Here is a 14,212-nt window from a genome sequence, read left to right as displayed (position 1 = left end):
TTGTAGTCTATCAGGCAGGAAATGATGTAGGCTCAAGATAACTGTTGCAGCTTCTAATCCATGCTGTGTGGAGGTCACAGTATGCTGGGCTAATTGCTTTCAGCATGGAACAGAAGTGTGCAAAAAGCTGAGGCTTGAGTTAAGGTTTAAAATTGTCTTACAATCTTACAATTAGGAATGTTACAATTAGGAATGTTTATATAATGCTGCACGGTAACAATGTGTTAGATACAACTAAATAAAACCTATAGAAAAACTATAAACTATATGAAACTTTATAGAATATTGGCAGATCCCAAGGCTATATGGGCAATTGCATTTCACTGCTACTGAGAAATGTTACTTCTTTATGGTATTTACAGTTATTTAATTAGCAACACAGACATATGTGTGTTACACATGTGATGTTTACTAGAAAGTGGTTCAATATCTCAGTATCTCAAACATTTTTTGAACTGATCTCAAACACACAATGAATGGCCCTCTAGGTGACACTAATGGATTCTATATACCTGTGGCACTAAGTCTGAGCCTAATTAGTAATCATCGAGTGATTTTTTAAAATCTTGTATACACTATCTCTTTAGCTCTCTTAAGTATATGATGACATTGCCATAAGAATGTTGTGCATAATGAAGGTGCATTTTCATATTCAGACAGCGTTAATAAAAGTATCTTCTTAGTAAGCAATTCATTCAGTATGCATCCCCACACCTGTTGTACTGTAGCATTCAGATTGTCATTTAGCTGGAGTGGTATTGGTTAGGTGATGTTCATTAGTTTGTTTTGTTTTTGTTTTAGATGTGATCCATCTGAAATAAATATCTCTGATGAAATGCCTAAAACTACTGTGTGGAAAGCTCTCAGTATGAACAACGAAAGTTCAAAAGCAAAGGATAGAAGGTAAGGAAAACTCATCTATACATTTTACACTGGTGTTTATGTGTGTGTAGGGTAATTGCTAAAACATGCAAGGCTTTATTTTTTAGTTCATTAACAAAGTTTAGTCTTTACTATATAAGTATCTGCATTTTGCAGTGTAGACAATCTATTAAAAGTTGATTTGCAGTTGGGTGTATTCCGCATGTACTGATATTGCTTTAGAGGTTAGACATAAGTTTGATAACCCAATTCATAAGTGACTTGCCCATTTATGAGATTTAAGGTCTGACAATAGGCTGGTAACTATATATAGAATTATTGGCAGTATGTGGTAATGCTCTTAGTCATTTTCCAGAAAATTTTGGAAAAGCCGGTTTGGACTTCTCCATTTCACATAAAACTCATGAAGCATGGAGAAAATAGATTTTGAATATTTAAATCTAATTATATAAATGTATATTTCTGGATTATTTGGGAACCCTGAAACCTGTGTAATTTCTGACTAGAGTTTACATGATGGTGTCTCCACTTTGCATGCCTTCCTTTTAGCCAGGGAGCCACCCATAACTTTTGGTAGCTAATTGGGCACTACCAGCACTCATGGCCTGATCATGACTGTGTAAATTGTATAATCTGAAAATAAACTTTGCATGCAAAATACCTGAAGCTGTTTTCTTTGGAAACTGGAGGAAGAATATAATCTTTGGAAATGACTCACGCTTACTTTAATCCAACTGTACAAATTGTAAATAACATACATAGAACTGGCTTGGGCTCAAATATGAGGCTGATTTATGATACAAGGCAATGGTTAGATATTAGCTTTCCTCTGTAGCTTGGTCATATATGTTATTGTAATTAGTTACAATCCAAGTTTACTTTCCTTTAGTTTGTATATATTAGCACCATTTCTCATGCAAATACATAAATATCTCCATCCTAAAATGTTGTACCAGAATTCTGTTTTTAATTTTACAAAAAATATTTATGCAGTGTCTTATCTCTGTCTTATATCTTACCTTCTGTTCTATCTGGCAGCATTTTTAAATAGGTGTCTTGGCGCGTGAAGGACCGTTCTTGATGGAAGATGACTCAGGGAAGGGCCAAGACCCAAAATGTGGCATACAGTTTTTATGGGATGTCCCCTCATTCACTCCAGATGAAGGATACATGTTAAAGCCATCAGAAATGTTATCTTGTATAAATATATATATTTTTTAATTTTCATTGTGTGCTTTAACAAGCTGTTATTATTCGTGTGCCATCAGTGCACTTGTAACAAAGAAGTGACCAACACAGCAATGCTGAACTGCAACTATAGACAGGTTAATTGAAGTAATTCCTAGGAGGATTGATGGAGATTTATCCCAATTGGGATATATACTGCATTAAAAAATATGGTTCTAGTTAATCAGGTCTAGTATTCACTAGCTACAACCTGATGAAGATTTGTGTCAGTGCTTATTGTTAATTAAGACCTGTAGTCACATATTCTGGGTTTTGTCAATCATAAAAGCAAATTATACCGTATGATTGATGTATCTGTTAGATGACAATAAGTCAAAGTTTATTGGAAAATGAATTCACACAATCTGAGCTTTCCTAACAGTGGCATGTTGCCTGGTGTTTATTCAGACATCCTCCTTTATGTTTTAAGAACTGCCATGGTAGATTAGTGTAAAAAGTTGTGGATGCTTAGATTTTAGAAAAGGTTAAATCCACACAAAAGTAAAAAAAATGAAATAATAATGGGAGCTATTAAAATGAACGCTAGCAGTTTGCTTATCTCTGCTGAGTGCACTCAAAAGATCTGTTTCTGCTGCAATTTGCTAAAGGGTAAACAAATTAGTTTTCTATCCTTTCAGATGATACTTTACTAATTTGTGGGAATAGAGGGTGGGGGGGTTCAATATTTCCAGCCAATGCATGTAATGAATGTTTAGCTGTGTGTGGAATTAGCCTTTTATTGCCATATAGATTCAGGTCCATTAAAAAAAACTGTAGGTTCAGTAAAAATCTGCTAAAGTGTTAAAGTGACCACTCCTGTTTAGCGAATGCTGGTACAGCTTTTCTGAACTGAAATAGAATTGTATAGGATATAAGCAATCATCTTTTTGTTATAGAAGGTAGACTATGTTTTAAAATGTATTTGCACAATAAGCCACCTCTTATTATGTATATCTCTAGGCATTTTTGTTATTGCTTTTTATTGGAAAGCAATATACTTTAATTATTAAGTGATGTACAAAATAAATTGTTTTTTATTCACTTCATTTTCATTTACAAGGCAATAACAGTCAAAATACGAGTGCAATGTTTTGTAAACCTTGTCCTGTATGCCGCCTTTTGGAGATCATTTAAATTTCATTATATTTTATCGTTTAAATGACTTTTACAGCTGGGAACACGAAATAGGTTTTCTGTAAATATGCATATTACCAGCATCAATGGGAGAGAACCTAGACAGGATTGAAACTATATATAATATAAACTGTTTCTCACGGGTGCTTGTTGTCGTCTATGGCACATGCTTAAGTGATTACTGTGTGGTAATAGACCTTGTAAAATGAAAATCCAGCATATTGTATCTCTGTGGGTGAATATGAAGCTAAATCTTAGGCTAATGTGGCAGGTGTTTAGTACTCACACACTAACTTGTGACTTCAATTACAGTGAAATATATACTTTTTGTATTATTTAGTATGACATCAATGCTTTTTCACTATATAATTTCTGTATGCAATAAGGGTTTATACATACTTGGAGTTATCATTAAATCATTCTTAGGCAATCAAATTTGTTTCTGAGCAACCAGGCAGAACTAGTGACTAGCAAAGCTAACTAGAAAAATGTATAGGCTTCTGTAACATATTCATGTTGGAAACCAGAAGCCAGTTGTGTTTCCACCTTGGCCTCAGTGTTTTAGGCCTCACCTATACCATGTTGTTCTGCCCTTTTGTGATGTCTGGGGCTGTCTTATATGTCTTCTCTTGATAGCGCCTCCCTTTAATTTCAATACTGCATATTAAACACCTTTTAGAATGAGGTTTTGCATCCTCACCAGTGGAGAAAGGGACATACATAGCCTACCTACACAGAGAGTCAATGTGACACCCCATGCAGAAGGAGAAGTGTAGATAACTGTCCTTTCCTCCAGCAAGTTAGACACAAGACATGAAGGAAGACATGAGATAAATGGAGTATCCGCTTTCCTATAGCGGTCACTACCTGAGAAAATATTCTCACCTAGTTCAGAAATTGTCTTGGATTTCCCTGCAATGTAGAATTTGTCTCCTATTGGTTCACAGAATAATAATATTTGCTTTACTGAAGCAAATCTACGATCAAAACTGGAGCACATATTACTTTTACTACATCTTAGCACTCAAGCAGCAGTGTGATAATAGCATTATTTCAATAAGTCACTTGCATACAGGAGATTGCACATAACATTTCTGTTTTATTCAACCATACATTTCCAGCACTACTAACAGCTTCACTTATATCACAGGTAAGACCAATACAAAATTCAAACACTATAAGCTGAACTTTAGGCTTTCCTTCCATTATTCCCATTTGTAAAAACTAATTGCTTACTTATATTGCTCACTTCAGTTGCATAATGTAAGCTTCTCAGGGTGCATTAGTACCTACAGCAAGTCAAATAGGCTTTGTCTCAATTCTGGATTCAGACCTATCCTTTTTCTCCCCAGCCTTGCTTTTCTTGGATTGTCACTTATATTATTTGAATTTTCAGTTCTGTTTATCAGGGAGGCTCATCATCACATGTGGACATTACCAAAACATTATTGTACTTATCCTTATTATTTTTTGGAGTTTTTCAGCATAATCATAAATATTTTCAAAGGGTAAACATTTTTCTACCAACTATCAGTGCTCTCGCCATGATACAGTGCCAATATAATTTAATGGGACTTTTTTTTTTTTTTTTTAATTTTACTTTTCTTTACCAAAAATTTAAAGCATGCACAAAATATCATAGCTAAGTGTTATCAGCCCTGCAAGCCATAACAAGTTTACTGGTACTGTACTTTTCAATGCATCTTAGGAAGTCGACTGGGAGTTCATATGCAGCTTTCCCTGCAGTAAGTAAAAGTGAAGTTGTAATGAATAAAATAAAGTTTTAAAAAATTATGGGGACAAACATATTGTGGACAAAAAATATCTGTTATCAAACAAAGAAAATCCACCCTAATTTCAATTGTGTTGATTAACCAATCCATTACAAAGTAATAATAAATGATTGAAAAGGCTCCTTTGTCATCACCCACTTTACATCAGCTGTTCTTACACTCCATGAAAGTAATTCTGCAGAGACTGGCTATAATTGAAAACCTTTAAAAAAAATAAATACCATGTTTTAAGATTGTCACATAGAGTGACAGCCACTCAGTATGTCTGTTTTTGGCTGAAAAGGCAACAACAATGTCTCTGTGCCTGAGAATAATTGGGAAGCTTAAATGGGCATTTTTCTTGCCTTTTCACTTTTGTTACCCTCTGATAAACCACTCTTGGAGGTTTTAGTGTCTGCCTACTATGCCCTGAACCCATGGGCTTTTGCAGTTAGTATTCATCATGTATAATAATGTTGTCAGTACTGCTGTTTGAGGGCAGCCAGGTCATACCTGTATATTGACCACCTACCATTGTCTATGTGCACCTTTAATGTTATTTGTTATCATTATTTGCCTGAAGTCATTGCCAGCCTTATTTAATAGAAGTTCTTTAGTTTTTGTTGCCAAAACTGCCAAAAAACGCCTGCCAAGTAAAAAACAATCTAAAAGATAAACTTTTACTATGTATATTGCTGTAAAAGTTACAGAAAGCTTTTTGGGCTTTGAATAGGTAGTCCCCATTGCTTTGCATTTAGTTTTACCAGACTGACAGACAGAATATACATTAATCATCAGCAACTAACATTAAGCAGCTAATCAGAGTCAAATTCATTAGTTATTATTTCACTGCTTTACTGGATACCAAATGGTGCTAATTCGCTGTTCATTTGCAAAATGTCCTAGAAAAATATTTTAAAATTATGCAAAAGAGTCACATAATTTATGTCAATATAGAGGAATATGAATACATATCGGTATAGCACTAATCATTAGGCTGTAACACACATTGAGAATAAAATAAAAATTAAGGAATTTTTAATAAATAAGGCTGCAATCTGCTCCTGTTTAAACAATGGTGTGAAGCCTAATGAAATCCCTAAAATAAGCCTACCCTGTATGTGGCACAGGTTAGCACAGGTTATGCAAAGCACAAACAAACCCAGTTTTAGGGATGCTGCTATAGACAGAATATATATATATATATATATATATAGTCCCAAGAGAACCTTTTCAACCCTTTATTCTGTCTAATTAGAAAATGCAAACAACTATTTGGAATTTTTCATTCCAAACACTTTGCAGCCAGTTTGCACAGTGACTCCAATGTGCTCCCACTCTGTTTTTCTTCACATTGACATCATCATCTAAAAGTAATGACTTTTCTTGTATTGAGTCCACCTGTTAATTGGTTATATTGTGTTCGTTTTTGCACATAAAACTAACCAGTTATACTGAAAGCTTCCAAAGCTTCAGTGTGTTAGGTGAAAAACTTAAGCTGTCTGCACACATTATACACTGCTTGTACGATCTCTCTAATGTCTCTAAAACAATTCATTCACTTTGTATCCAAGCAGATCCAGACACAATCTCCTCTAGATGTTGTCTAATCTAAAAGATAATGGCCAGAACTAAACTCCACTATACTCACCTGTCCCCATTCCATCGCAGGGTGCCACCATCCACTTTCTTCTCTTAGTTGCGATTTTCTGTCATCCTAATTGGCCGAGCTGGGATAACGTAACTGGGTTCAGTCCCGGCAAGCTCAGTGAATTTGACAGTTTCACAGTGATCAGACAGGTAAGAATGCTTAGTTATCCATTAATGTCTAATATTAAACAACCACACAACTGCACTTGGTAGTGCTTACCTTTAGGGACCTATTTACACTTGTGCTTGGGGGTTCTAAAATGCATTTTACCACTTGTTCTATGCACAATGCATTGTGGTGGCATTTGATGTGAATGACACCCCAATACACTGTACAGTGCACAGCAACACACAATGCACATTCCAAGGAGTAATTTACATATTTTAATCATTTGAAGTGTGTTGGCAAGAATTGGCTGCCTTAATGCTTCACACATTGATGAGTAACATTTCATAACCCATTACAATCGATGGCAAAAGTGTGAATCCCCAAACACTAATCTAAAAAAGTAATATCTTGTATGTGAAATCTTCGTTGGCAGATAAATAAGAAATAGTGACTGTTTAGTTCTTGCCATTAGAGCATATCTAAATCCAAGACCAAAAATGAAATATATATTGTAGCTCACCAGTCCTAAGATGTGGTGGCTACATTAGTAGTATATTTTCAAACTGAAGCAAGTACAGAAACATACATTTTGATCTCGCCAGGACTTCACTTACTGTCCCCTGTGCTGATAGATCAAGCAATGTTACCTTTCTTCCTAGTTATCTTCAGTAAATTGCAAAGTCTCCCACCCCACATGTACAAGAGATGAATAAAGAAGGAAGAACTCAAGGAAGCAGCCTAGAGTGACAATGCTACACCTCCAATGGTACAGTGCAGTGCATGTTGCCATTCTAGGAAAGGAAATGTTATTTTATCAAAAATCATCAGGAGTTCACAAAGAAAACTAATGCTGCCACCACAGCTGGTAAACTGCAGTATATTGCATTTTGTTTTTGAGTTTAGATACTCTCTCTACACTAAACACTTTATTTATCAATGATACCCATGTTGCTTTTTTGCTGTTAGTAATCATTATTTCAATATGAATACTTAGACCTTATGTCTTATAAAATGTAATGCGATCTATTCGTATTCTATTCGTTCTATTATATCTTCATGGTATACGTGTGTGTTAATATTTGTATTGTATTTTTACAATAAGCTTTGATTGCTGACAGTCCACTTGTCAAATGGTCAGCTTATTGCTATACCAGCCTATTGCTAATACCTTGTTTATAAGTCATTAGCTCATTGTGTGTCTTGTGAATTAATTGAATGTGTTTGTTACCATGTGTCTTTGTTAAGGGTAGACAGCAACAGTTGTGGTGGAACCATGATACATATTAATCCTTATTGTCCCTCCACAGTTGAAGACTGCTTTTTGGGAACCAACATGGGGGCTAATTTGGGAAAACTGATGCAAGTTTGTAACTTGCTTTAGAAAAAAAGATATGATAGTTGGACTTCTTGAGAAAGACATATTTTTCTCCTTTGTCAGTCTTATAAATATTGATTGAGCCGCTGAATGCTTTGTAAGCCACAGATGTAATTTAGCATCTGAAATGCCACCAGTCTCTAAGCTGCCATATACTTATGTTCATCCACATCTGTGCAAGTGTAAAAACAAACCTATTTTTCAGAAACAAAAACTTAATAATAAGATACTATAGATAAAATATCACACCAGTGGGCCAGCCATATCAGTTATTAATATAAATAAAGTAACTCTGCTTAAAACTGTTTTCTCAGCTTTGGGTAGAGTGTATCTGGATGTGAGTCTCCCAACCCAGGTATAGCTGTGATAGGCTGACTTTGGCTTTATAGGTAAATTAATTCTGCGTGTATTTCAACAGAGAATCCAGTAGAGGATGAGTATTTGCAGAAGTATTTATAACAAGCAATGACAAATAATGTATGTACAGGACCTCCATGTGTGTATGTTTTTTGTATGTATCACAAGCAGGTTCTTTCAGTTCCCACCTAATACTGAGGGTTACAGCAAATGATCCAAAAATATTTCACAGTTAATTTCTATTCTGTTCTATTCTATCTTACAGAATAGAAACATCTGCAATAGTTTATTGGTACCGATAGACATGAAATTGGCCAGGAGATGTTTATCTTGTATCTATAATTCCATTATATTTGAAGGATAATGGATTTTCTGTAGCAATATATGGAGAATTTATTTAGGATAATGGAAACAGTAAGTTGTATAAAATGCCAAGCTCAGGCTATTATTGCTGAGGTGGGGGGTTTTATTTTCTGGGTAGCATGATAAACCAAGATCTCATAGGGATATTTTTATGTACATGTACACTCAAAATGTAGTATTCTGCTAGGGTGGGAATGTTTTTTGGTGGTATATTTACACCTCTGTATTAGAAAATATGTGCATGTTAACACACATTTGTAATACATTTTATGTGTAATGCAGTGCATTTTTGGTGTGTTTTTTAATGTGTTGCATATTTCTGATCACTTTAATCCAGTGCTCATCCAATCCATGTAAATTGTAAACTACATTGATGTCATCTCCTGTCTATGAAAAAAGACTACAAGTCAGATAGGGGGTGGAACTTCTGGTGACCAGTGGTGGGAATTCAGCTATACAAGGAGGGGTTTCCAACAGTAGACTGCCCATCTCCCTGTTTATGCTAGGTGTACACCGAGAAGCTAGGCAAACTATGCTTTAGCTTTAAAGTAGTATTGTTCATGCCCTCCTCTTTCCTGATAATACTGTATATTTAATAAATCAGCACTTTACTACAAGGTATCTCAAATAAAGCAAGAATTTCGGTATAGTCATTGATAGCAACCAATCACCAGGCCTAAAAAAAAACATTAAATCTAATTGGCTTATATGGTTCACTTTGCCCACTACCATGGTTCTTTGTCTCACTGTATTACATAAACACATATTTCAAATGAATGCTACTTCCTTCTCCTGCTGCTGTGTTTGCAGACATAGTTTACCCAACCACTTAGTATCAAATTTTTGGGGCAAACAATAGCTGAATTGATGTTTAATATAATACCCAAAATATTCTGACCCTTCAGCATTCATTTTATATAATAGATCTCGTGGAAAGCAAGTTCCCATGTATATTGCAGCCTCATGGCCTTTATCTTTAAACTCCAGGGTATATTTATAAAAAGTGTTCTTCTCAATTTTCAACATTTCTGTAACAATACATACCTAACAGCCAATTGTTTGACGTTGCAAAACCTAGTATACTGTTCTTGTTTCTATTTATAAAAAGTAAAGAGATTTTAGGTAGAGTAACTGCGGGTTAGCATTACTGAGTATCTTTGATAAAAAGTAAATAGGACAGTTCTGACTACTAAATCCACTGTACACCCTTCCCCTCCTTTTGAGGGGTACACTGTGCCCTTAACCAGCTCAACTAGGATCCTGAACGTATTGCCTCCACAAACTCCTTTACACCACAATTACCTGAAAAGTCTGAGAATGGTACAAAATCATAGGCACACTGACCAGACAGAAAACCTACCAAAGCCACCCTTCAAATCTCAAACTTACTGTCAAGGCAGGTCTTTGTCCCCCCTTACCCACCCACCAAATTACCTCTTCACTTGAACAGGTAGGTAGGTGGTCCCTTACTAAGGAAGGAATACAACTAAGGTGCTGGCACAAAGAAAGTTTCTTCCTTAACCACTATACGTAGAAATAGAGATTATTTTGTTTTAGAAATACTAAAATATATTTATTTTGTTTTAAAGAATGTAGAAAATTTCTTGTTGTGAGTGGTATGAAAACAATGTATCTGTTTTATTTCTCTTCATTTTACCCATGAACTTCTGTTACGAGGCGGTGTGCTATTCGTCTTTCTCCAAGCACTGTGTCCTCTTCTGGTAGAGCAACCAGGCAGAAAGTGGTCAATGCATTAGAATAATGGGAACTGGCACATTCTCCGCAGTAGGCTCCTTGTGGTCGGTTGAATTTCGCCAACCCAACTGGCAGACAGTACATTGTAGCCGGCCAGTGTGGTTCTTCAGCAGCTAAGGTCATAGCTGAGCCATCTTTGGTTTCCTAGCATCTGTAGGACTGCAATTTGCTGGAACTCCAAGCTTAGCAACCTGATTGTTCAAGTATAATCTACAACATTCTATTATAGACTGTCATGGTGACCTGTTCCATTCAAACTCCTATCCTGGTTGCTCTTCTTTTTCTCAGTCAGACTTAGTAAGTGATTGTGATTGCGTGTTTCACTGTCTAACTTTTGTCTGTCTTAGGTATACAGTATCTGTTGTTTACCTTGAGCAGTGAGTAAAAAAGCTGTACGTTATGTGACATCTGTCGGCGTGGTGCAAGGAGACAAATCCCTAATGAGTATTACAGTGCTCTAGATGTCTAATTATTTCAGCAGTTCGGATGTCTGTTTTACTCTTGATAAATGTTAGGATAATTTTGTTCCAATATTATACTGGAAATTTTGATATGTTTAGTTTATCGTATGGTGTACATATTTGTTGTGTTTGACAATCAAGCCTATTATTTTACCCAGGTAAATTGTGCACAAACTTTTGATTGGTACAACACATTCTAATGAGTGCATATGTTGTCAGGCTTTAAAACAGGCAAATACATTTGTTTTCTGTATTCATGGTGGTATCACAATCTCTTAAAATTGCAAGAATGGAAAAATAAAAGTGGAGGTAGGTATTTAATGGGCAGAGCCAATGTATAGATCACATATATATATAGGAATTTGTGACATCACTATTGGTACAGCTCACATCATGACTGCATCGGGAATAGGTGAAATGTACACATATTGGAATTTGGGAGATTTATTTCAATGAAACTCTAGATAGATATAAAAATGGTATAGCAGATAATCACATTCAGCTAGACTTGTTGTAATGTAGATTTTGCAACCATTTAACCATTTCTACCAGTGTAGGAAAATATCCCAGCATTTGAATGTACATGGGGAACACACCTAATCTAATCCAATGGAATGTGTCAAGGCAGATATCGATTGTTCAAGACCAGGAGGAGTGAATTTGTTGAACCACCCTGTTCTAGTTTTGTTGAACAGGATGTCTAGTGAATGTCACCTCTCATTGCCTTGAACAATCAACATCTGCAGTGTCATATTCCATTGTGATTGGATTAAGGAGTCTGTACAGTATGGATATAATTTCTGGAGTATTTTCCTTACACTGGTAGATCTGATGAAATGGCTTGGAAAACTGTAAAACATTTTGAACATCACAAGAACAAGTCATACCAAACATAATGAACAACCTAAAACTTCCTTGCATGAGCAGATAGTCAATAGGCCAACACTTTGCCATGCACAAGTGGGGGACAGTCCTTAGCCATTAAGCTAAGTAAGCTTACACAATAAGTTAAGGGAGCCGTAATGGATGAAAGGCCAGCTGTGAAATGTATGGAAGGTAGGAATGAGCTATTCAATGCCTGCAATTCATAAAACTTTTACTTAGACCAATATGTGCAAAGTACAGGTTAACTTTAAATCCTCAATCCCTTGTATGTCAGAAATCAGATTTAGAGTGGATGTGCCTGCACTGTAATCCAGTTAGATTGCGTTGTGCTGTCATCCTTACATGTTTTATGCACAGGGGCCTAAAGGTGATAAATGTTTGTTAAGCAGTTTGTTGTAGTTCTGTTTTAATAGAAACTTCAACATTTTTGCCTGTAGTGAAGTTATTCTTGAATTGCTTTTTAGCACGACCTCATTTTTTTATCTGTTCACACTGGTGCAGTAACAGCTATTACTCAAACTGGCATATCTGGGCCTCCCAGGCTCGAACCTGCTGATCAGCCAGTTAGCTGGAAAAAACAATGAAAAAATGTATGGGAATGTATGCACATATAAATACTTGTTATAATGAGCCAGGTAAGGTCATCTGGTGGTGACAGACTAAATATTGGCTTGTAAATATCTACATTATGGGTTTGTCTCTTTGACACTACTCGCATACACTGTGTACTTTGGTTAGGGTACATATACATTTATTGATAAAGTTTAATAAACTGAGAAACTTGCAAATAATTTGTGTATGTGTGATTTGTTTTTTATTAACAAGCTCCAGTAATTTCAAGTGCTTACTAGGCAAGACACATGGCTAGAAAAGGGTTCCAAGATATTACCTTGTTGTGTATGGGCAAGTATGCAGACTTCTCAGCATGGAAATCCGCCACGATTAAGCAACAGGTTTTGTAACCCGAGAAGACAAACATCTTTAAAGTGTATGTAAATTCTAACTATGATCTCTTATTTGTTAAATCTCTGCTAGAAGTCTGTTCTGAAAACTTTGTTTGCTTTCTCCTTGCACCAGCTGTTTTCTAAGATCTCCGTGGGGACTACAGAATACCTACTCCTTATGTTATCAAGAGGATAGGAGAAAATGTTCTGCATTCTTGCCCTACTTTGCTCCTCCATAGATACATTACAATGGGAGTATTATATATATATATATATATATATATATATATATATAGTTTTTGTTCTTGTTTTAAATCAGGATCTCAGGTAAATCTTAACATTATAATCTCTCCTTCCACTTAGACCATTCTGATGCACTGCACAACATGCGTATGCACTCTGCCATGTATTGCATCCCAATACTGTGTTCTCAGAAATATAAGTTAAGCCACTGAACTAGAGGGTCTGAGGCATACAAGTCAAAACCCACAGATTTTCTTGCATCAAAGTTGTAATAGTAAAGTTGGCACTAGAAAGGTGACATCTGATTCATACTTTAAACCTCTTCCAACAGACTGGAGGAACATGCACAGCTCAATGTACTTTCTTTACATTCTTTGGTGCTTGGATGAATTACCTTCCATGTGCATGTGCAAAATTTACATATTCTCGGGTGGCAAATCAAGAAAAATAAAGATGGCAAATCTAGAAGAAGATTGGGTAAAGATGTCAGCACCCATGGGGAAGCCTATGGATGCTGCACCGCTGTATCATGTGGCTGCAACATTTTAACTTAGCTTTAAGTATAACTATAAAAAATGTACATAGATTGTATGTATGTATCTATGTACATGTACATATGTCTTCAAAAATTCCTAATGAATTTGGAAGTGACAAGGGCTTTTTTTTTAGCAAACAATCAGGTTTCGATTATGGGAGCCAAAACCCTACAGAGGACTGTGCTGCTGTTTTGCACTGACACCTCTATTAATCAAAAAGGTAAGAAAAGGAACTCCAGGGGTTAAAATATTGGGCTTATGTTGGGCCTCATGTTAGGGTTAGGATCTGGAGAAGTATCTTTAATTAAAGCTTGAAAGTTTAGGGTTCAGGCTAACAGGGTTTGGATAAAGGTGAAGGTTAAGTTTTAGGGTTAGGTAAGTATTGGGGTTCAGGTAGGTTGGGTAAATCAAACTAACAACTCCAAAATCTTTCAATAGGCAAGACTGAATTAATATTAGTTGAGATATGGTGAATGAAGGAAGTCTGTGACATTCACAAAATAGAGTTTAGAGTTGGAA

The 14,212-nt window shown here is 35.7% G+C and overlaps 1 protein-coding gene across 3 annotated transcripts in view; it reads left to right on the top strand.

Moving 5' to 3' along the window:
- The window catches only part of SLC4A8 (solute carrier family 4 member 8), a 144,679-nt gene extending 139,425 nt beyond the window's left edge, over positions 1-5,254 (top strand). For all 3 annotated transcript variants that reach the window (XM_072406946.1, XM_072406939.1, XM_072406953.1), the window contains 2 exons: positions 802-903; positions 1,921-5,254. In XM_072406946.1, coding sequence (XP_072263047.1) covers positions 802-903; positions 1,921-1,933 — 115 coding nt within the window. In that variant the 3' untranslated portion in view covers positions 1,934-5,254. The remainder of the gene's footprint in view (positions 1-801; positions 904-1,920) is intronic.
- The last annotated feature ends 8,958 nt before the right edge of the window (positions 5,255-14,212 follow it).

The sequence above is a fragment of the Pyxicephalus adspersus genome, chromosome 1 (genome assembly GCF_032062135.1).
Source record: "Pyxicephalus adspersus chromosome 1, UCB_Pads_2.0, whole genome shotgun sequence".
Taxonomy (NCBI): domain Eukaryota; kingdom Metazoa; phylum Chordata; class Amphibia; order Anura; family Pyxicephalidae; genus Pyxicephalus; species Pyxicephalus adspersus.
The sequence above is the reverse complement of the archived record's forward strand: the minus strand, read 5'-3'. Positions and strand labels throughout refer to the sequence as shown.